Source organism: Dipodomys merriami, unplaced genomic scaffold (assembly GCF_024711535.1).
Source record: "Dipodomys merriami isolate MVZ:Mamm:240054 unplaced genomic scaffold, mDipMer1.0.p SCAF_27, whole genome shotgun sequence".
Lineage (NCBI taxonomy): Eukaryota > Metazoa > Chordata > Mammalia > Rodentia > Heteromyidae > Dipodomys > Dipodomys merriami.
In genome coordinates this window covers 965987-990499 of record NW_027204159.1, presented here as the reverse complement: position 1 = coordinate 990499, position 24513 = coordinate 965987, and the positions used below count along the sequence as shown (strand labels likewise).

General features: G+C 37.1%; 1 protein-coding gene across 1 annotated transcript in view; it reads left to right on the top strand.

Annotated features, from left to right (window-relative positions):
• The window catches only part of Fbxl17 (F-box and leucine rich repeat protein 17), a 461687-nt gene extending 456674 nt beyond the window's left edge, over positions 1-5013 (top strand). Inside the window, exon 9 of the mRNA XM_070036015.1 lies at positions 2206-5013. Coding sequence (XP_069892116.1) covers positions 2206-2346 — 141 coding nt within the window. The 3' untranslated portion in view covers positions 2347-5013. The remainder of the gene's footprint in view (positions 1-2205) is intronic.
• Positions 5014-24513: the final 19500 nt, after the last annotated feature.

Below are 24513 nucleotides of genomic sequence, written 5' to 3'. Positions count from 1 at the left end.
CTTTCTTTCTTTCTTCCTACTTTTTAGGTGCTAAGTTGCTCAAATACATTTAGTTCTTTTGCAGTGAGACACACATTTCTCTGGTGTTGTCTCTGATAAAGTGACCTCAGCTCTTAGTGAAACCTGCACCTTTCATGTGTGTTGATGGCAGAAGGGAAAAAGGCAACTGTGCTCCAGTACAGAGACCACCAGCAAAAGAAAAGGGAGAATTTCATGACTGGACTGTATTACTAGGAAAAATTCTGGCAACTCCTCTAAAGAGCATGAAGACAGATTCTTCTTATATATGAAATCGTTGCTGAAGATTACTGTTTGCCCTGTAATTATTTTAGTTTGAACATTATAACTAATGTTAAATGTTATTTTTGAAATATGTCATATGTATATTGACTGGCACCATAGAAAGTAGGTTTCTCTAACACATGAATGATTAACTATTGCATTCAATACTATTTATTGGATACCTCCTGAAATACAGCTACCAAGTAGGAAGCTTTGCTTGTCATTTACTGTACTAGGTATTTAATTCTTAGGGAAATCCTGTGTCCTAAATATTGTTAACATGTTTTTACAGGTTATGCTGTAAAAATCCCATCTAAAGAAGAAAAGTTGGGGCCAGCCATGGTGGCTTAATTTGTAATCTAGATTACTTGGGAAGTAGAGATTGGAAAAGTTCATAATTTGAGTCCAGCCCAAGCAAAAACAAAAAATATATATTAGCAAGACCTCATCCCAACAAATGGGCTGAGAATGTGGGTTCATATCTATAACCCCATCTGCACAGAAAACATAGGTAGGCTGTCCTCAGGCAATATCTAAAAAGTAACTAGAGCCAAAAGTGGCTGGCGGGCATGACTTATGTATAGAACCATTTTAGCAGTATGAAGCTCTTTGTTCAACCCCAACACTACCCAAAGAAAATAATTAACTTATTTTTCCAGACCACCCACAAAGCAGCCTGTTATTTCAGAGAAGCGCAGACAATGGATTTTATGATCATCTCTCTTTTACATATTCTTTCCAAGCAAACAGCAAGGGTTTGGTGGTATTTTAAGTTTCGTTCTGGTGATCCTGATCTTTTTAAATACGTACATGTATCACAAATACCTTCCTTTAGACTCACTTCAGTATAGCTTACTCAGGAAAAGTGAAATATTGATGCAATTGAAAATGCCCAAGTGTTCAATAAAGATTTTAAATAAAGCCACCTAAAAGTTGTGGTTCTTAGGTTAATCATTTATTTATCTTAAGGATGAAGAAAGCTGTCTAGTTCTGTGATATGAACTGCAATCAGCTTAAAAATAACTGACAAATTAATCCCTTCACAGCACAGCAATTGTAAAGGTGTTAGTTTTAATTAGGCCTGTCTGATTGCCTTGTCTAATCAAGAATCAAGGTGGTATCTTTGATGGTTAAGGTCTATTGGGGCCATCACTGACCTGCCAGCCATGTATGTTTTAATTATTGATTCTTCACATTTCAGCCCTTTTCACAAAGGGACTTGAAGTTTGCAATGCCTTAACATTTAAAGGGAAGGAAAAATAAACATTTTCCTTGCACTTCTATCTGGAATCCTGTGTACTCTCTCCCCATTGTGCTATATTTGTCTTAAAAGGCTATTGTGTTGACCAAGAAGTCAAATGTGATCAGAACACTGTCCTTCTATTTCCTTACCTCTCAAGAGCTAGATTTTTAATGGACATTATTAAGATCTTGATAAATCATGGACATTTATGCTTCTAGAAAATACATTTGATTTCTTTTTTTTTTTTTTTTTTTTGCGGGGGGTGGGTCTGTCGTGTGGTTTGAACTCTGGGCTTGGGCGCTGTACCTGCGCTCTTCAGCTCAAGGCGAGCACTCTACCACTTGAGCCACAGTGCCACTTCTAGTTTTCTAGTGTTTTATTGGAGGTAAGAGTCTCACAGACTTTCCTGCCTGGGCTGGCTTTGAACTGTGATCCTCAGATCTCAGCCTCTTGAGTAGCTAAGATTACAGGTTTGAGCCAGTGTTGCCCAGCTACATTTGATTTATTGAAATCATGTCTTAAAAGAAAATCCAGAAGGGCAAATATACCATTGGTAATTCAGAGATCCATAAAAAGAAGAAATACTGGCAAGGAGAAGGCTTCTTATGCACCGTGTGCAGGAGTGGGCACCTGCCTGTGTCAGTGGTCCCAGTGTGATGGTGGTTCTTCTCTGATTGCAGGTCAACGAAGTGACAGTGGAGCAGTTGGTGCAGCAGTACCCTCACATCACCTTCAGCACTGTGCTGCAGGACTGCAAGAGGACCTTGGAGAGAGCCTATCAGATGGGCTGGACCCCCAACATGTCTGCTGCCTCCTCCTAACACTCCCGCCCCAGCATTGGTCCCCTTGGATCATCTAGCAGGGTGGAAAAGTGTGAGCTTGGAGTAGGGATCTCTTAGAAAGGTTCTAGCTGTCACCTGTGTGCGTGTGTACTGAGTGTGCCTATCTGTGTCTTGTTTGCAAACACATAGGATAAATGCACTGTTATTTGTTCCCAGGTGGGCTGGCTCGTTTTCTTTAAAAAAAATGAAGGTCATGTGAAGTATAAACGTTTTAATCTTTATGTTCAACTGCTTGTTTTTCTAAAAGGACTTTAACATTTTTAGAGTCAAAAAAAAGGATGGATGATTTTGAGCTTCTGCCCACTTTGGGAGATGCCCCTCAAAAAAAGATGCTCTCCTACTGGGGAGACCAGAACAGAAGTGAAATTTCTCTAATTAGAAGCCAGGAAACTAATCTTCAAAATTCCAAGGACATATCCGCATGTAGTTATGGGAGCTCTTGTGTGCTTGCACACTTGTGAGTATACATATATACCAGGACAGTTTCTTTGTAAAATCATTTCCTTTCCTGACAATGGACCTCTCTTTGGGCCATGAAGGGAACACGTCATCCACTGCTAACTCACTGTATTGACAGGTGGCCAACTTGCTATTTGGTGGGTGACTTAGGGACTAGAGAGAATAAAGCCCATTGTAAATTTTTATACCAAGGCAACAGTCTGAACTCCCCTGGCCAACTCACAAAAGTTAATTATTCATTATTCTACAAATGCATTCTGTTGAGTACTAAATATTTTAGTTGGTTTTACATTAACATTGTGTTAGCTTTTATTTTTGTAGATAGTAATGGGTTAGGATATATTTTAATGATATGTAGATATTAGCATTATCCCTATTGAAGCCACCAATGTAAGTAATGGTGTGCAGTTATAAAAAAAATCTACAGATCATTTCATTATTTTGTTAATTTTGATAATTATGAAGATATATTTCTGACATTGAGAGTAGTCACAATTATAATTAATGAGTGAGACGTAAGTAGACAATCTTTTTTTGAACTTTTTATTTGTTTTGCCTCAAAAATATGCATGTTCCCATTATTTGAATCCTTTTTATGCTACTGCAAAGATCTGTTGCTAGCTAATGTATGAGTTAAGACAAATTAGAAATCTAATCATTAAGATTCACTTATACTTGCCAGAAATAAGTATGTTCATTTAATTAAAGATTGCCAGCTTTCAGTTAAGACAGTACCTATCAGCAAATGAATATATGTTTTGATTTCACACATTTTCACAATTAATTAATTGTAGGGACTCAGGCTCAAGTAACTTTTCCTGCATCTAGATTTTTAATCGAGACAGCAGGGAGCCTTTTTAAGCTAGAGTGATTGCCTTTCACAATAGAACTAGAAGCAAAACCCGACTTGTGAATTTGCTATTTATTCTTTCCTGATGTGGACATAAATGTTATTTGGTCTTTAACAAATATAGTGAGGTTTGATTTTATTTCTTATCAGTTCCGACATTGCTAAAATGATACAAGCTATAAGAAATTAGCCTTACATTTGAATTCCACCCACATATTTATAATGACTCCTTTTCTGTAAACAACTGTTTCCTTTGGTTGTGTCAACATGTTTCCGATGTGGCATTTTTTAAAATCACAATCAGTTAAGAAAATCTAGTGGGCAAATACCATGAATAGTTTTCCCATAATTAATTTAATGGATTACTAATTTAATTTGAAGGGAGTCAAATGTGTGTAAGAAAAAAAACTTTACCATTTATAAACTGCATTTCTTCTCACATATTGAAATGTATCATTTTCATAGCTATATCTCCACCAGTTAAAAAAAATCTTACTTCACAAAATTTTAAATGATTTTTAACCCAAAACTAATTTATAAGCCAGTATGTATAGTAATAGTAGCTTGAGTGAATAAACAAAAGTTTAATTTTTATATATGTCACACTATATTTTAAATAGTTAAATAAGAAAACAAAAAGGGAGAGCCATCTATGTTATAGATGGTATGGTTTCAGTTCAAAGTTGTAATAATCTTTGGAGTGTTAACAGTTTGGTTGTCAAATGGTTTCAGAATGTATAACTGATTTCTTTTAAATGTTGTATTGTTTGAACCTAAAGTACAGCACTATAATCTGCTTTAGCTTGGGGGTGGGGGGGTGGGGGTGGGCTGGGGATTGCACTTACTCTCTAAAATGTTGACTAATCCAGAAAGCCTGATGCAACATATCCTGGAAAACTGCTTTGGTACATTTGTAGAAATATGTAGAAATGTCATATCCAGCCTCAAAACATTAATCTCAAAAATAAAAAAAGGAATAAAAAAATAAAAACAGCCAAGAAAAGCATCACCTCAAGTGATCCTGTGATAATTGTTGAATGTGTTCTCATTAGATGCTTTGAAATGAGGCTTGAAATAAATTTTCTAGGCAATATAGCTTCTTTTTGCTTAGAATGCCATAAATACATGTGAACACATTTAATGCAGGGCTTTTTATCCTCTCCAAAATGTCAACAGTATTTTCAGAATAAAGCCTATGAAATATATTGCTGTAGTGGAAAATTCTGGTCCTTTGTCTTTAAATGTCTTTTTGAGTGGATAAAGAAAATTCACTTGGTTTGTAGTTTCTATATTTCTGTGAATCTTTTGACCTTGCAATGCGTTGCAATAAAAGAGAAACAAAGCATTGTAGTTTTTGTTTTGTTTGAGAGACAATACATGACTCCCCTGTTACTGGGTAGGTACAATGCATGCAGCAGGCTGGGCCCTTTCGTGTTTCACTCTGTGTGTGTGTGTGTGTGTGTGTGTGTGTGTGTGTGTGTGTGTGTGTGTGTGTGTGTGTGTGTGTGTGTGTGTGTGTGTGTGTGTGTGTGTGTGTGTGTGTGTTTGACTACTCCAGAATGATAAATAAGATTGAATTTAGGATGTTCCAATTTGGTTGGTTATTTCTGAGATAAGTTTAAAACCTGGTGGGTTTAAACAAGTGAGTTGTTCCAATTTTCAAAATCAAATATATGAATATAACATTTATTGAATAGCAGATGTATGCCAGGAACTAGGGATTTAAAGATAAATGAAGTTCATTCTTACCTTTAATTTGCTCATATCCTAAAAAAGAAATGGGAGAATTATCCAGGGGATCGGGATAGAGTATATAATAATGGGCAGAAGAGGGAAGACAAATTCAGTTTGGAGTTAATTTTCAGATGTCCATTAGACCTCAACTTGAAAAATGTATTTGGATATAAGAGTTCAGTTCAAAGGACAGAGACCCTTTGAAATGATATATAGATGGCATTCAAAGCCATAAACCTCTCTGAAATCATAACCTATGTACATCATCTATTATTTGGACAAAAAAGAGAAAAGGTAGAAGTACTGTGCCTTTGGGCAATCCAAAATTAGGAAGTCAAGAGAGATGAAGAAAATTCATCAAAGGAAAGGGAAGAGGATAGGCTTGAGAGGAAGAGGAAATATAAGAGTATGTGATGTCCTAGAACCAAGTGAAGAAAACTTTTCAAGGAGGAAAGAGTAGAGAGTAATCAAACAGGCCATATGCTGATGTTAAGGGTTAAGAATTGAATTTAGCAACATGGAAACCATTGGTATCTTTGATATATTTTTATGATGGGGTAAGGTGAAATCCTTACTGCAGTGGGTCCAGATTCTGTGAGGCAAGTCTAACTGTAATATCAAAATCACACAATCATAGTATAAATGAAATCTAAAAGCCAGTCTCATTCATAGATATAATGCAAAAGTCCTGAAAAAACTATGAACAGAAATGTTCAAGTAGGTGTACCATCTTGCCTTAGTTCATTCCTGCTGCTCAACAAAATGTCACTGATTTGATAAGTAATAAACAATAGAAAGTTACTTCTCACAATTCTGTATGCTTGAAAGGGCAAGATCAAGGCACCAGCAGGTCTGGTGGCTGGTAAAAACCCATTTTCCAAGATGCCGGCCGCCTTAAACATTGGAATTAAAAAAGGAATCTTTTAAAGGGCTACTTAGTTCCAGTTCCCACCAATATTCTATAGGGTCTCATCCATGAAGGAAGATTCCCCTCATGGCCTTATCACTTCCTAAAGGCTCCACTCTTAGCTTTTACCTGAACTTTGGAAGAAGAGGCACTAGCATTGAAACTATAGTATGTATAAACAGATTAAAGTGAAAAAATGTATATGACTTTCTTAGTAGAGACAATAAAAATAAAGATAATTCCAATTCATCCCTAATAAAGAATCTTGCCAGACTGAAACTATAAAAAAACATTGATAACCTGGTTTGGGTGTTTTTAACAAAGAGCTAGAAGAGATATTACTCCACACTGAAACATCAGAAAAATTTTTCCCTACACAACAGAGAAGATTATTTACTATTATTACTACTTCTATTTAACATGTTACTTGAAGCTCTAGCCCAGCATAGAAATATTCTTCCAAAATGGAAAAATGGAAAAACCAAATTCTGAGTAGTTGGAATACACACACACACACACACACACACACACACACACACACACACACACACACACACACACACACACACACACACACACACACACACACACACACACACACACACAGAGTGAGACAGAGAGATTTTTCAATCCCCATTTTGGAACAACTCATTTGTTTAAACCCATAGACAGACAACAGACAGATAGATATGCTTAAAAGAATATTTACCTAGATAACCAAACCCCAAAGAGAATTATCTATGAATTAGATTAGTAAGACACTTTGAAACGTATTTGGATATAGGATCAACATGTCAGAGCCACTTATGCTCCTATTCATTCTAGCTATGATCCTTAGATCCTTAGATCACAAATTGAAGCCAGCCTGGGCAGAAAAGCCCATGAGACTCTTATCTCCACTAAACCAGCAAATAGCTGGAAGTGGAGCTATGGTTCAAGTGGTAGAGCACAAACCTTGAATGGAAAAATCTAAGAGATAGTGCCCAGATCTTGAGTTCAAGCTCCAGTATCAACACATACACACACACACACACACACACACACACACACACACACATACACACACACACACACACACACACACACACACACACACACACACACACACCAAAGTAAACCTTATGTTTATAAAAGCAGCAAACATAAAACATTGCAACTGGTTTCCTTTTTGTGCTTGAGTTACGTTTGTTTTGTGGTTGCTGAGAATCAAACCCTACATCTTCACAAACACTGGGCAAGGACTTCACCAGTGTGGTAAAGATACCACATTATAAAGACCATACCTCCATGTCCAACACTACAACTTTTATGATAAATAGTAAGAATATCCTAAAAGATTTTTTTAAAAAGCATATAGAGTTGAACTTTTCATGGATAGAAAAACTCAGTACCCTAAAAATGCTGTTAAGAGATAATTCTTCATGTCATTTTTATATATCTTGAATGCATAGGTACTCATTGACTATGCTCTGAATTATTTTAGGAGTGTTTTGTGGTGAATAACCTACAAAGATACAGTGTGTCTCCCTCTATAGCAAAGGGCAGACATGCTTACTGTCTGGTATAATATATTCATGCTTCCAAAGTTCAAGGATCCTCTCCTGTAATACAATCATAGGTGGCTATCAGCCTACTTCTTTTTATATTTATTTCATTACGGACTTTCGTTCTCCAGACTTGTATACAAAATGCTGGTTTCTAGTTACAGTTATTATCTTAAGGAATAAGGTCCTTTGACTTGGACCTAAGAATCTTACCTCTTCTGCCAACATTCTTGAAACTTTGTTAAACTGACCAGTAGATCTGCAAGTAGAGTAAATATCTCTTAATCTTTCCTTCCTTCCTTCCTTCCTTCCTTCCTTCCTCCCTTCCTTCCTTCCTTCCTTCCTTCCTTCCCTCCCTCCCTCCCTCCCTCCCTCCCTCCCTCCCTCCCTCCCTCCCTCCTTTCTTTCTTTCTTTCTTTCTTTCTCTTTCTTTCTTTCTTTCTTTCTTTCTTTCTTTCTTTCTTTCTTTCTTTCTTTCTTTCTATCTCCCTCCCTCCCTCCCTCCATCCCTCCCTCCCTCCCTCCGTCCCTCCCTCCCTCCCTTCCTCCCTCCCTCCCTTCCTTTCTTTCTTTTTCTTTCTTCCTTTTCTTTCTTTCTTCCAGTCCAGAGTCTAAAACTCTGGGCTTGGATGTTGTCTCTACCATTTGAGACACAGCAACCACGTCTGGCTTTTTCTGTGATTAATTGAAGATGATTCACACAGAGGGCTGGAGTGTGGCGATTGGTAGAGTGCTTGCCTAGCATACATGAAGTCCTTGGTTCAATTTCCTTAGTACCACATGAGCAGAAAAAGCTCAAAGTGCTGTTGTGACTTAAGTGGTAGAGCACTAGCTTCAGCACAGAGAAGCTCAGGGACAGAACCCAAACCCTTAGTTCAAGGCCCAGGACCTGCAAAAAAAAAAGCGGGGGGGGGGGGAAGGGGGAAAATAACATGCTGAAAGAAGGACAAAGAATGGCCCAATGCAACAATAATACTCACAAAACTCTATGTTGGAAATGAACTTTACAACTTTGGGGGAGGGGGTGCGAATGGGGAGGAGTGGGGGAGGGAAGGGATAGTAGGAGAAAAATGAAGGAGTGGATAACAATGTTTGACAAGAAATTTACTCATTACCTTACTTATGTAGGTGTAACCCCTCTGTACAGTACCATTACAATAAAATAAAATAAAACATGATCCTCAGATCTCAGCTTCCTGAGTAGCTGGGATTACAGACATGAGCACTAGCACCCAGCTCATACTTAATAATTCTCCCCTGCTCATTAATATTATGTAATTTCAAACAAATTCCTAGTCAAATTTTTGAGTTGATATCAACAAGCTTATTCTTATATTCAAGAACACAAAGCTAAGAACACATTCATGGAAGTGGCTCTGTAGCTCAAGTGGTAGAGAGCTAGCCTTGAACTGAAGAGCTGAGGGACAGCGCTCAGGCCAGAGTTCAAGCCCCATGACCGACAAAAAAAAAAAAGAAAAAAAAAACATTTATGGAATAAGGTGATAGAATTTACCCTATATATTTACAGCTTTATGAAATTACACCAATTAGTCATAGTAACTAAGATTTGTGGTAAGGGCTTCAGGATAAAGAAATAAGCCAATCAAGCAAATTAGCCCTGAAAATAAATGGTATGTCACAGATGTGGCAGTGCAAACAGGGAACAAATGATGGCTCTAAAACTGAGAATGTTTAAATTGTTTTTTTCTGTGGGGGGGAAATGAACCTCTACATTTCACCAAGCAAAGTAACAGAAAAGCCAACTATTCAAGATTAATAGAAGAAAGTATAGGATAATACCTTTATGATATTTGGAAATCATTTACCATTATTACCTCAAGATATGAAATTTTAAGGAAGTGCTACTTATAAAGATGAATGAATGTCTCTATATTAAAAATGAAGAGTGCCTTTTCTTCAGAAGTGCTTTGAAGACAATGAAATTGCAAGTCACACTCAAAAAAAAAGTAACACCAAAAAACCAACAAAGGATCAATATTCAGAATAAAGATCTTCAGTGTCTTAATTAAACAAAGAAGACCCAATAAAGTGGACAGACTTACAGAGACATCTGGCAGAAAGAAGAAATAAAAATAGCCAAGAATAACATGCAAAATGCTCATAGCACTTTGTGTCAAGTTAAGTGCAAACTTAAAATTACAATGTCCATGGCCAATAGATAGACAAAACACCTAAGCCTTGCATGATGCTGCAGCATGGAATCCAAACAACTTGGGAGGCAGAAATTAAGGAATAGTAATTCAAGGCCAGGCCAGGCATGAAAGTTTATGTAACTCCATTTCAACAAATGACTTGCTGCTGTGGAATTTATGTTATTTGTAGAAAATAGATGGAACAGGAGATCATCATGTTTAGTGAAATAAGCCAGACTCAGAGAAATACTATACATTTTCTCTCATATGTGGAAACTAGACATAAAAAAAAGAATGAGCACAAATGGGAAACTATTGTGAGGGAAAATCAGTGGGGAGCAGGAGGGGAAAGAAAATAATCTAAATATATTATATGCATTTATGAAAGCATTAAAATTAAAATTTAAAAATCCAAGAAAGATAAGAGGAGGTGGGCTTAAGAAAGAGTAATACCAGAAATGAATATAATCAAATATATGTATTTGTGAAAAGTATCACAGTGAAACCCTGATGTTATCAAATTATTATGCACTAAAATAAGAGGTGGGGGGAAGCAAACATGTATGGATGGATTTCCCTAGCTCCCCAAAAGAGAAACAAACAAAAGAGCCAGCATTGTTGAATTCCACTTTCTAGTCACAACACATTCATGCATTTCTTGAATGTTTTCCACAGCTTGGCATCACTTGAGGTGTTTTTAAAACATTTTTTGTTTGTTTGATCTTTTCTTTTTGGTACTGGGGATTGAACCCAGGACATTGCACTTGCTACACAAGTGCTTTGCCACTGAGTTACATCCCAGCCAACTTTGGCATGACTTCAAAGATCTGAGAGACATTGATTTAAAGTGGCCTGAGCATACCAGGGTACACCAAGTTGATGGGCACTTAATGAGTTCATTTCTCTAGCTTGAAATCCTCTAGTCATATTGTTTGGTGTGTGTGAGCGTGCATGCTCACACTCACACACATGCCCATTTGTACCAGCCAGCCAGAAAGCATGCCTACAGAAAACAGCCTATTCAGCCTTCTGAGATTAACATAATGGAAAATTACTCCCTAACTAAAGACTTTTTCAAAAGAACAGTCTCACAAATAGATGTTGTCTTAATGGTCCTGGGTGGCTACTGACAATGGTGAATGTTTAAATAACATCAAAATGAATGCAGAAAACTCAGCAAGCTTGATTTTTGTTGAAAAATATGATTCCACTGTATTTTAAGCAACATCTTGTAACTGAGTCACTAAATGGAAATAAAAACATCTTGATAACTACATTTAAATGAAGTTTTTATCAAAGTGTTAGTTCAATTTCATATAAAAAATTGGATTACAATATAGGATTTATGGGTGTAGACAGGCAAATACTGGGAAGTACACTTGTAGATGACTTAAATAATTGAGCATAATATAAAAATCAAGCAACTAGATAATTCATGTGACTGAATTTGCTCTAATGGAGAGCATAAAATAGGAAGAGCCCTAGCCTTTGAATAAATTTATACTAATGAATGTTTACTCCATTTCTTTTGCCACATGGCTGTTGTTGAACATTACCATCCTTGTTTCTTCCTCATTCCACTTTACTCATAAAACTACCCAATGGCTTGAAGAAAATTAGTGATTATAACCATCATACTTGCTCAACTTAGGATGGATCCATTTGAACTTGATCCCAAACATACACTTGGATTCGGGTAGAGCTGGTGGTGGCAGGGAGAAGTGAATTGCCTAATACACTGGATGATGTTTTGGAACATTTTCTGCTAAATATAACCAAGAAAGTGCATGAAGCATATATATACAGTTATGATATGGTTATGAAGCAAACACCATGCAGGCGTTGCACAGATAAAGAGAAAGAACATCACCAGTGCCCTGAAAGTTCATACCTTGTATTGTGCCACCATTCAGACCCCCCCTTCAAATATACCCTCCCTCCTGGCACCTATAAAAATAATTGCCTCTGTTTTTGTTGTACCACCTAGTGTACCTCCTTAAAAGCTGCAGCTAACTTTTACCTGGTCTTGAACATTTTATGAAAGAATCATACTGTGTATGTAACTCCATGATTTTTATTTTGTCCTTGTTTCTAGGATCCATGCATTTCATTGTGATGAACATAGTTGTGCTGGTAGCTTTAGTATGACCTTGTTTGTGATCATTTGGGTAAATGCGCAAAAGTGGGATTGCTGGGTCATAAGGGAGCTCTATGTGGAGTCTTTTGAGGAACCTCCATACTGCTTTCCAAAGTGGTTGAACAAGTTTACACTCCCACCAACAATGCAGTAGAGTTCCCTTCTGGCCACATCCCCTCCAGCATCTTTTGTTACTAGATTTATTGATTATAGCCATTCTAACTGGGGTGAGGTGGAATCTCAAAGGCAGCAGATAGAAGGATCTTGCTTTTTTTTTTTTTTTGTCAGTATGGGGCCTGAATGCTCTTTAGGTCTTCAACTCAAGGCTAATGCTCTACTACTTGAGACATAGAGCCACTTTGGGCTTTTTCTGCTTATGTGGTGCAAGGCAAGCATTCTATCCCTGAGCCACCTTCCCAGTCCCTCAGATCTTGCTTTTTGATCCAACTAGATAGTCTATGTTGCTTAATTGGAGAGTTACGTCCATTAATAATGAGAGTTAGGAGTGAGAGGTGTTTGGTAGTTCCTGCCATGTTATCCACCTTCTTGGGGGCTGTGCCTACTAGGTTTTTGCTATGATTCTTCAATTTTCTGTTTGGGGCCTTTATTGTGTTCTTGTTGGTTTTCTATGTGTAGGACATCTTTAAGTATCTTTTGTAGGGCTGGTTTGGTGAAGATATATTGGTTCAGTTTTTCTTTGCTATGGAAGGTTTTTATTTGACCTTCCATTAAGAAGGAGAGTTTTGCTGGGTACAGTATTCTTGGTTGACAGTTGTTTGTGTTTAGGGTGTGACATACATCATTCAAGGCTCTTCTTGCTTTGTCTCTGCTGAGAAATCTGAAGCTATTCTGATTGGTTTCCTTTTGTAGGTGATTAATCTTTTCTCCTTGACAGCCTTAAGGATCCTTTCCTTGGTCTGAATTGATCCTGTGCAGATTATAATGGGACAGTGAATTGTCCTGTTCTGGTCTGGTCTGTTTGGAGTTCTAAGGGTTTCTTGTAGCAGAATAGGCCTATATTTTTGTATTTTGGGGAAGTTCTCTGCTAGGATCCTGTTAAATTCCCTAGGCCATTAACTTCTCTCTCTAGGTGCTCTTCTACACCAATTATTCTCAGATTAGGCGTTCTGATGGTGTCTTCTAAATGTAGAAGAGATTTATCATATGTCTTGGATTTGTCTTGAATAGTTATCTGTTCTTAGTTCAGGCCCCACGACCGGACCCCCCCCAAAAATATCTAACCTGTCTTCAACCCCAGAGATTTGATCTTCTGCATGGTCTAACCTTCTGTCAAGACTTTCTACTTTGTTTTTGTTTACTTTACTTCCAATTGGTTGGCTTTGATGGCTTCAAATTCTTTGTTGGAGTTCTTTTGTTTTTTGTTTTTGTCTTGTATGGACTTTGCTTCCTTAATTTGGTTTTCATTGTTCATTTTCAAATCCCTTAATTGAATGGTTATGGTTTCACTAGACTCCCTTTCCTTCTGATGGGCTCCATTCAGCATTCCTTTTGTGGCCTTCCTGGATTCCTTCAGCTGTCTGTTTCTCAATCCATGAATGCCTCCATTGATCTTTGTCTATTCTCATCCTGCTCATGCAATTCCTGTAATAATCTTTGATTAGCTTCCTCAAGATCATGAATTTCTTGTATTAATCTTTGGTTAGCCTCATCATGCTCATGAACTTCCTGAATTAATCTTTGGTTAGCCTCATCACACTCATGCTTTTCCTTATCCTGCTCACACATTTCCCTATCACGTTCACACAAAGTCCTTTACAGGCTTTCAATCTTTTCATTCAGCAGGTTTACCAGTAGTGTTTGTAGAGCATTTAGGGAGCTCTGCTCTGGATTATTCATTAACTGCTCTGTTGCCTAATTATTATGAGTGGGAGTTGAGATACCTGGACTTGCCATTTTTCTTGTGTTTCTCTGACTTGCTTTGCTCACTTGATATGAAAGCCAAACGAATTTCACACTAGAACACTATTTTAAGGCAAGCATCAAACAGACCCTGTAGTTGCACAGATTGTTTATCGCAGTCAAAATGAGTACAGATACAATTTAGCTCAACAACTACAATCTAGTTCAACAATAAACAACTATAGATTAATGGACTAAGAACATCAAAAAAGGAGTCAGCAGACCAGAAATTAATAGGTTTAGGGAGAATTGTGGGGAGAAAATAAGATTAGAGGAATGTGGAGAGGAAAAAGAAGAGAGGGAATGTAACCAGGACTTAAATTCAGAGAGAGGACATGGTTAGAATGAAAGGAGGAGAGATACAAAGAAACAAGGAAAAATGATAAAAATTAAAAATTAAAAAAATGAAACACTTAAAATTATATAAGTATAAAGAAATAATGCTACTATTAAAGAAGTTAAGGTTGAGAATTTGTGACTTGAGTAATCAATTTCTGAATTTATGCACACAATTGAAGATGAGTATATATCTGGGGATGAGCAGAACAGCAATTAAATCTCATGCACACACACACACGCAAAATGGACAAAAGGGAAAAGAGTAAAAAGTTTAAAAACACACACCTAAAATAAAAATGATGAAAAAAAAAGAAAACAATTTTTTTTAATTTAAAATTAGGTAGAAAAAAGTGTTCTCAGATTTTTTTGGTGGGGGATCTTGTGTCTCCCCAATGTCTGTAACCAGTCACTTGGTGGAATCTTTGGTTTGCTCGTGGTATTTGGTTTTCCTGTGGCTTGTTTGGTTTCTTAAGTCAGTTTGTTTGAGCAGGCAAAAAGAAGTTCTGCCTTACCCAGGACTTTGTGACCCTCCTCCCAGGCTAGTTCAGTAGGAGGGAGGTCTGTTTTGAGTATCACAAAAGAGGGAGATGGCTGTTTCCTCTAGCTTGGAGTTGCTGTGATGGGCCTAGGTCGTGGGTAGGGTTGAGGCCTGTCAGCAATCAGTAACTTTTCCCTGAAGGGCTAGCTCCTGAGACATTCACAGAACCCCACCTGGAGCCATTCTCAGGATTTATGTTCTCTGAGTTTCTATTGCTTTTCTTTTACTCCTCCTGTTTGGGTCTGCTGCCTAGGCTACAGTGGGGAAGGGCAGCATCTGGCTCTGTTTACCCAGTAAAAAAAACTCTCTCCTTCACAGGCAGAGATTTCTCTGCCTGGGAAGGGCATCTTTTACCTGGGTGGAGCTGAGCCAGACAGGTCAGGTTCCTGTGACTCGTTGAATGGCTCCTATTGTCTTCCTCCAAGGTCCAAGTTACATGCTAGCCACTCTGGCTGTGTCTTTGTCAGTATCAAAGATGGAGATCTCCTCCGGTGGTGGGGGAGGGTCTACCTTCCCACCGCTGCTCCATGAGAATGCATGAGGATGTTTTGGGGTGCTCACGTCTATCCCTTGGTTTCCAGGCTGTCCACAGTCTGCAAATATCTGTGATCAGCAGGATGAATATTCCTGCTCCTTGTCAGTTCTTGCTGGATGTGTGTAGAATCTGCTCGCACACTTCCTCTGGTGCCTTTGTCCCAGGCTCTCTTTGTTGATATGGTGGCTGTGGACATAGGCTCAAATCTGTCCCTTACCCAAGCTGCCTGAATTTTTATTTTCTGGTCAAACTCTCTGTACTTGATGGCACACTTGGTGTGACTCTCTAGCCTAGGACTTTTCACTGGAACACTAAAACTGTTTTCTATGCAAGAGCTTGTTTAGGCCCCAGCTTCTCCTCCACTATCTTTCCCTGGACTCCATTTGTTTTGTTTTTGTGGGGGCTTTGTTGTTGTTGTTTAGTAGTCTAGGAGTTTGAACTCAGGGCCTTCAACTTGCTAATCAAGTGCTTTAACATTTGAACCACATTCCCAGATTTTTGCCTTTATTAGTATTATCTGTTTTTTTAAACAGATTCTGGAACTTTGTCCATGCTTGTGTTGAATCAAAAATCTGCTGCCCTTGCTTCTGAGTAGCTGAGATTCTAGGTATGTGCCATCACATCTAGTCTTGGAAGTTCCTGTTGATCAACTATTTACTTCTGAGTTCCATGCAATGATACCTTGTCAGATTTTGATTTGCATTCTGCAGCATATTAAGGTATCTGGCCAGGTACCAGTGGCTTACACCTATAGTCCTAACTAATAAGAAGTCTGATATCTGTGTACTAAAGCTTGAAGTCAGCCTATGCAGGAAAGTCCATGAGACTCCTATCTCCAACTAACTAGCAAAAAGCCAAAGTAAAACTGTGACTCAAGTGATTAAGCTCTAGTCTTGAGCAAAACAGCTCAGAGACAGTTCCCTGGACCTGAGTTCAAGTCCCAGGACTGGCACATACACACATATACATAATATGAAATCCATTTATATGTTAATTGGCTACCTAGGTAATAAATTTTGTAAAAAACCATAAGCTTACATTTGCCTTTACACTTCAGAAAAAGAAAGAACACACATAGGAAAGAGTTAAAAGTTTTGCCACAGTTTTATAATATGTTAATAGAAATTGGGGCAAAGACTATCTTTTCAAAAAAGGAAATAATAAAAGATTCTTTAAAAGATTTATGAGTTTAAAAGAGAAAGCTTTCTTCCCCGTTCACTGTTTGGTGACTTTATTATATCTTTATTGTTAATACATTGTATTGTTATTGTAAAGGTGATGTACAGAGGGGTTACATATTTTCCCTCCATTCCCACCCACAAGTTATATAGTTCATTTTCAACATATCTTAATGTATGGGAAGAGGTTACTACATTGGATTTAAGTCAGAACATGGATCTGGTCAATGTCTCAAGGGAAGAGTATATACATACTGTGGTGGTTCGATTTAATTAAATATCCTGTAACCCAGTGGAATAGAAAAAAAGTAAGTCATAATTCCTTTGCTGTGAAAACAGAGTTGAAAACAATTGCATGAAAGGAAAAAAAAACATTTGAATACTTATCTTGGGGTTCATTGTTTCTAACATATTTATAAGATGATTTCTTTGTTGCTTTGCATGTCCCTCCCCCATGGTATAACCCATGCTTTCACTGTATTTGATGCTGGTATAATTTGTGGAGGGGAAGGGCAAAAACAAATTGTTTAACTAGGGGTACAGGTGGACCCATCGCAACAATGAGAGGTACAAGTCGTTATGTCGAAAAACAAACTTTACAACTTTGGTGGGGAAAGGGGGAGGAATATAGGAAGGGATGGGAAGGGGAAACAAAGAGGAGGCATCAATGCTTGATAAGAAATGTACTCGTTATTTTGCCCATGTAATTGTAACTCCTCTGTATGGTATTCTCACAATAAAAAAGAAAAGAAAAGAAAACAGAGTTGAATACTTTGGAAATCCAGATGAAAAGTTAGTTCTATTCACAAAAAAATCTGTTAAATTAGTTGTAGGACACATGAGATGTATTATGTGGAAAACTTATAATAATCCTAGAAGGATTTTGCATTTAGACTACTTCAAAAATGCATTTAATTTTTAGCTCACTTTAAAGGAAATTTGGACTAGAAATAGTAGTTAATATGTTATGAAGATAGTTTATACAAGCATGACAATGTGGAATGTGAATTAAAGACAAAAGACACTGGCGTACATCAAAAGGGAAGTTGCAAACCCACACATATAGTTTTATATTAATATCAAAATAGTGAAAATATATTTCTCCACATATACCTTTTATTGATTTTATTCCACCTTTTTAATTAAGTAACCAAATAACTCTTCTGCTCATGTTGATAGGAGAGATGGATTTTTTTAAAACTATATCTGCTTAGACAGCAATGGATATGCAAGTGATGAAAATCACCATAAGACCGTGTTTTAAAAAATGATACTTAAAAAAATTAGGTATAATTAGCATGAACTAAAATGCATTTATTTAAGCTACAGTTCTCTGGAAGTTGATGAGTGTGTCTAGACTTGTGTAACAAATACATACAAAATATATATAGAACAATATATGTAAACAATATATGTGTAGAATATGTATACCACTGCAGAAATCAATGCTCAAAATTCTACCACACATTTCTTACTCCTGTTATTGAGCATCTTATGAATGGTGCATTTTTTGTGGAAAACTTTTTTCTCTCATTTGATTTTTTTAGAGATTTGTCCATGTATATTCATTGTTCCTGAATAGTATGTCATCATGGGAGTATTTTACAATTTATTTAATAGACATTTGGGTTATTACCAGGTTTGACTATTATAAATAAGACACATAAATGCTTTTCTATGAGTGTTTACATGAGCTATACATTTTCTTTTCTATTGAGTCTGTAATAGGAGTAGAATTTTTGAGTCCTAAGTTATGTATGTAAACATAGACTTTTGCCAAGAAACTACCAAACCGTGTCCTAAGGTAGTTGCCATTCACTACTATCCATGCCAATGAGACAATTTCAATTATTCGTTATCCTCAGCAACATTTGATGGTAGTCTTTTAAGTTCAGCCACTTTCTAAAAGTATCTGTGGCTCTCTGTATCTTATGGTTTCCCTTTCCTTGATGAGTTAAGCACTTTTTGTTTACCTATAATCCATGCTCTTGTCTCCTGCTCTCAGGTATATATCCATGTTTTTTATATATCTGGAAATAATGTATGCTAGCATCAAATGTTTCCTCATTGAATAGTGTTGGTATTTTTAATAAAAATTAATAACATGGTATATTTCTGAATTTTCCGAATTACTGTTTCAGTCATTTACTTGTCTACATTATCACAATACTACAAGACCATATGATGCTATCTTGATTATTATGACTTTTTAGTAAGCCTTAAAGTCAGTAGCATGAATTTTCTAACTTTGTTCTCTTTCAATTTTTTTTTACCAATCTATATGCTCTGAATTTATATGTGAATTTTACAGTCATATTGCCAGTCACTTCCTATAAACTCTTATTAAAACTTCAAGACATGTTGGGATGTCTAGATTAATTTGATGTAATTGATGCCTTAATAATACTGAATCTTCTAGTCCACAAACATGACATATTTTCTGTCATCAAACCATCTTTACTTTCAGCAATGATTCATAGTTTTCACATTAGAGGTCTTTTACTGTTGTTATTAAATTACCCTATGCATTTTGTGCTTTTTACGCTATTTTTAAATTTTTTAATTTTGTTTTGTTGGCCATGGGGCTTGAACTTGGGGCCTAGGTGCTATCCCTGAGCACCTTGTGCTCAAGGCTAGCGCTCTGCTACCTCAAACTACAGTGTCACTTTCAGTTTTCTGGTGGTAAATTGGAGATAAAATCTCAAACTTTCATGCCTGGGCTGGCTCTGAACCATGATCCTCATATCTCACCCTCCTGAGTAGCTAGGATTACAGGCGTGAGCCATCATATGCTACTATTTTTGCCTTGTTTGTGTTTTAGTGTGATGTAAACTTTATTTTCGTATATTGCATTCGGTGACCTTACTAAATTCACTTATCATTATAAGTAGTTGTTTTTTAAATTCTAGGATATTCTTTAACACAAGAGATTATGACATGTGAAAATTGACAATGCATGTATCTTTCTAATATATCTTATTTATTTGAATTGCTTTAGTGTACGTTATAACACTAGGACATCTAGTACTGTATTGACTAGATAAGGTAATAGATCTTCTTGCTTCTGATCTTAGAGGGAAGTATTTATCTTCACAAGTAAGTATAATCTGTTTTTTTCTCATATTTACCATTTGTGGTACCTTTCATCACCTCATATTTATATGTTTCTTGTGATAAATTTCTAAATCCTCAAGAACTTGTGTTTACTTCTAGAAGATGCATGAATGCAGTCACAGAAATTCTGTCATTGATTTTCTTGTACTACAGTATGTTCTCATAATTTTTTTTATTTTCTGAAGTTGTTCATGTAAAATTAGAATTATTTATTTTTTAATGTTTGAAAGAATCCCTAGTAATGTTAAGGAATTTGAGGTTTTCTTTTGAGGGAGAAACATTTACTATTTTCTGGAGGGCTTTTTGGGGGGTAGTTTTTTATTGCTTCTTTTTTTTAAATTTTTTATTGTAAAGATACTATACAGAGGGCTACAGTTACATGAGCAAGATAATGAGTACTTATTGCTTCTTAATTGTAGAAATTGTTGGCATATGTTGTTTATTATCCCTTATCTCCTTAATATTTGTAGGATCCACAACTATGTCCCTTTACTATTCTATTATTGAAAATTTGTGCTTTCTCTCTAACAAAATAGACAACTAAGACTTTACAAATGGAAGTTATCATCTAATAACTACCTGGTGGAAAACAGAAAAACATTTTTATAAAGAAGCATAGCAGAAACTAGAAGATGTACAATATATGACACATGGTGTGTTTGTGTTTGTTTGTTTGTTTGTGTGTGTGTGTACTAAAAAAATCTACTAGGTATTTGAAGGGAAAGGAAAATGTGGCTTATATTCAAGAAAAAAATCCATCAGTTGAAATAGATCTGATCAGATCTAGATGTTGGTATTACAATTACACATCTAAGTACTTTGAGGGAAAAATTGTCATAATGAGGGAACAGATGGGGAAAATTCATCAGAGAAATGGAGGCTATATTAAAATGGAAATTCTAGAACTGAAAAGTACAATATCTGAAATAGAAAATTCATTGAATATGGGCTTATGAACAAATTCAACTTGGCAGAAGAAAGTGACAGTGGATGTGAATATATAGCAAGAGAAATTTTCCTCTGTGAAGAGTAGAGAGGAAAAAAGTGGGGGGAAAGGAACAACATTTCCATAGTTCATGCTACCATGTCAAGTAGTCTAATGTGGGTCTTATAAATTAATCTGCAACTGGAATCCCAGACTAACAGGAAGAAAAGAGGAGAAAGAGATTTGAAATACAATGGCCAATTCCCTGTAACTTAGAGAGTGACATTAATTCCCAGCTTTTTCATACTAATGTCAGCTAAGCAGAAATATCTTTACAATCTCTTCAGTCTTCCAATTCTTGCTTTCACTGGGCTCTTGATCATCTTCCCCATGCATGAACAGAAGTCAGCAAAGGATTTGCAGAACATTTATATGCAGATTCTGATGGGCCTCCTTCCCTTTCAGGATTCTCTCCACTGAATTTTTGTTCTCCTGTTCAGCCTTGAAATCTATTCTCTTATCCTTCAAGTCTCTAAGACAGTAGTTTTCTTCTCAGACTCTAACTTTTCCTATATAATTGTTGTAAGGTGAAGCATCCCAGAAGCCATATTTAGGTAGATGGAATATTGGAGTCTTTATTACAGTTAGCAGGCTTCAGGACACCATTGTTACAAAGGCTTAAAGTCCCCAAATACACAGCTCCTGCCTAGGCACCGGGTAGTTGCAAGAAATTATTTAATCTCAGCCACCTTACTTCACCAGGAAGACTGGGGAGTGGGTAGGGTGTGCCATAAGGAAAAGCCATATATAAGTGAATTTCTCCCCAAAGTACAGGGCTCCTTTCTTTAAATGGGTGAGTTCCCTGTAATAATTGCTTACTTTTTATCCATGAAGGACTCTTCTCCAAGAGACTAATTGTTATCCATGGCTGTTCTACTACCAAACTGATAGCCCTCATGCATTTCTTTAAAGAGGCCAAATTTAGATACTCCAGTATTTTCAGTATTATTTATGCCCTATGTACCAGTAGGAGAAACAGCTTCTCATTGTCTCTCTCAAATCCATAGTCTCTCTCTTCCTTTAAAAGAGAACCCTGGTTTTCTGTAGTTTCATGTGCCTACCTCTCAGTCTCCCTTATGGCAATATAACTTTGACTCAAAAGTTAAGTAGAGATAATTGAGAAGAATGTTGTGGCAGTCTCCTTCAAAGAGGACTGTACAGCCGGAAAAAAACATCCTTTGTTTTCCATCTTTCTGTACATCTTTCAACAGGTTACATGGACATAATGGTTAGAATTTCAGCCTCCATCTTGGATCATGAATTATTTGAAAAAAGATGGAACATAAAGTTCTAAGGAGAGTAGGTGCCTAATTATTGCTATACCATATTTGCCTGCTACCAGGCTTCTTTGAAAGGAGACAGATTCTTGTCTTATTCTAATCACTCTTAGTAGTATTTGATGTTAATCCTAATGGATACAAGTTCAATGAAGCCCTCATAAAGTAATGAACCAAAAAATACAATTGTATCCCTTGTATAAGACTTTGTCAGAGAAGAAAATAAGGGAAGTAGGAAGGTCATTAGCCTGCAATCGCCTGCAAAATTCAATACTGAATTCCATCGTGCTTTTTCCAACTATCCAAATATATTTCTAGGTAAATTCTTCTTCCTGGGGCCACAGTTTGACGTTGTGAAAATACCAGATTAAATGAATCTAATCTCTTCCTGTATCAATCAGTTTCTCCATAACACAGATAACAGTTTTGCTATTTTACACAATTATATATATATATATATATATATATATATATATATATATATATAGTATGTGTGTGTGTGTGTGTGTGTGTGTGTGTGTGTGTGTAAAATGAAGGCATAAGTTTACTTACAAATTTCTGCTTATCCTTAAACATTCCAGGAGCACTTTGTGATCAAAGTCAAAGAGGCACATTCGCTTATATCTTAATTTGTTGGCCGTGTGTGTGTGTGTGTGTGTGTGTGTGTGTGTGTGTGTGTGTGTGTGTGTGTTTGTGTGTGTGTGTGTGTGTGTGTACTGGGGCCTGACCTCAGTGCCTAGGTCCTATCTCTTAAGTGTTTTCACTCAGTGCTGGCACTTTATCATTTGAGCTACACCTTCACTTCCAGCATATTGCTGGGTAAGAGGAGATAAGAGTCTCTGGGATTTGTCTGCTTGGGCTGGCTTCAAACCTTGATCCCAGACCTCAGTCTCCTGAGTAGCTATTATTACAGGCGAGAGCCACCAGGTACCCTGCTTGGGCTTACATTTTGGATGGAAAGAATACATTTTAAGGTAAGTACTTTGCTCACAAATCTCTCTCCAATTTTTAAAGAGGCCAGAATCAGTCAATGGCACAAATAAAACACATTTTCACCAGTGCAGAGATACAGGACTATGTCTGAGCTGGGGAAATGGTTTTCTTTTCTAGATGACTATTTTTCAAACGGGAAATATGTTTTGCATCAGTGATGTGTTAAGGTCAAGTCAAGAAAAGAGACAATATGTCCCATGTCACGGAGACCAGGATAATGAGAGTATTCTGTGGGAGCAGCTCTGAGGCTGTTCATTTCACTGGCAAAAGGTTATACCAGACAGATTGTTTCTCATTTGATGTCTTAAATTAAACTGCTGACATGGCCTGCCTTAAAGTTAGAAGCATACGTTTTTGCCAAACAGACCCTAAAAGGACATCCTTATTGGAGAGAGTTGGTTCCATTAGCTTTGGCCTTTGGGACTTTTCTAAGTCTTGCTTAGGAATTAAAACAGGTTTTCAACTGCTGAGCAGCTCACTATGTGTTTGTGAGGAAGGCTTTGTGGATGGGAGGTTTGATGGTTTGTCAAAGTGCTGTGCGTAGAAGCTAGATAAACACCTGTTTCCTAAGTAGGTTTTAGAATCATGGTCCATAGTGAAACACATGTGTTGAGAGGAATTCCTAGGGATAGAGAGACTTGTCCTGTGAGAGATTGACTTTAGCCACAACCTTCCCTTCTGGCCTTGGCTTCTGGGCCTCTATGACCATTTTCATACACCTCCAGAACTAAAAGTTCATAAATGGGACTGTGAATAAATGGCAAACCAGAGATATCAGTATCTCAACATGACAGGTGCTACCCCAGGAATCTGTATCTGAACATGATCCCAGATGATTCAGAAGCACTGGACCACACATTTCAAAGGAATTGTAAGGGCAATGTGCCAGGCCTAGTTCTAGGTTTAAAGGATACAGCAGTAAATTTCACAGACAGTCCTGCAGTCAGTGCACTTTGGTGATAATGGAGAAGGGAGAAACAATCAATAAACAAGCAGACAAGTTAGCATTGCTGGAGGAAGCAAGTGTTAGGGCAGGCGAAAGGAGAAAGGTTTAGGGCATAGGTTGGGGTGAGGGATGCCATTATAAATAGTGACCAGGGAAACCTTCACAAAATCATTTTCGATTTGAACAAAGATATAAAGGAAATAAGGGAACAAATGAGCAGGAGAGCTGTCAAAAGATGTGAATTCCAAGCCAGGCGCCGGTGGCTCACACTTGTAATCCTACTTGTAAAGCTACTCAAGAGCCTGAGATCTGAGGATCATGGTTCAAAGCCAGCCCAGCAGGAAAGTCCACGAGACTCTTATCTCCAATAAACCACTCAGAAAACCAGAAGTAGCACTGTGGCTCAAGTGCTAGAGCTCTAACCTCAAGCTGAAGAGCTGAGGGACAGCGCCCAGGCCCAGAGTTCAAGTCCTTTGACAAAAAAAAAAAAAAGATGTAAATTCCAGCCTTGAATTTCCTCCCACCCCAAACCTTTAT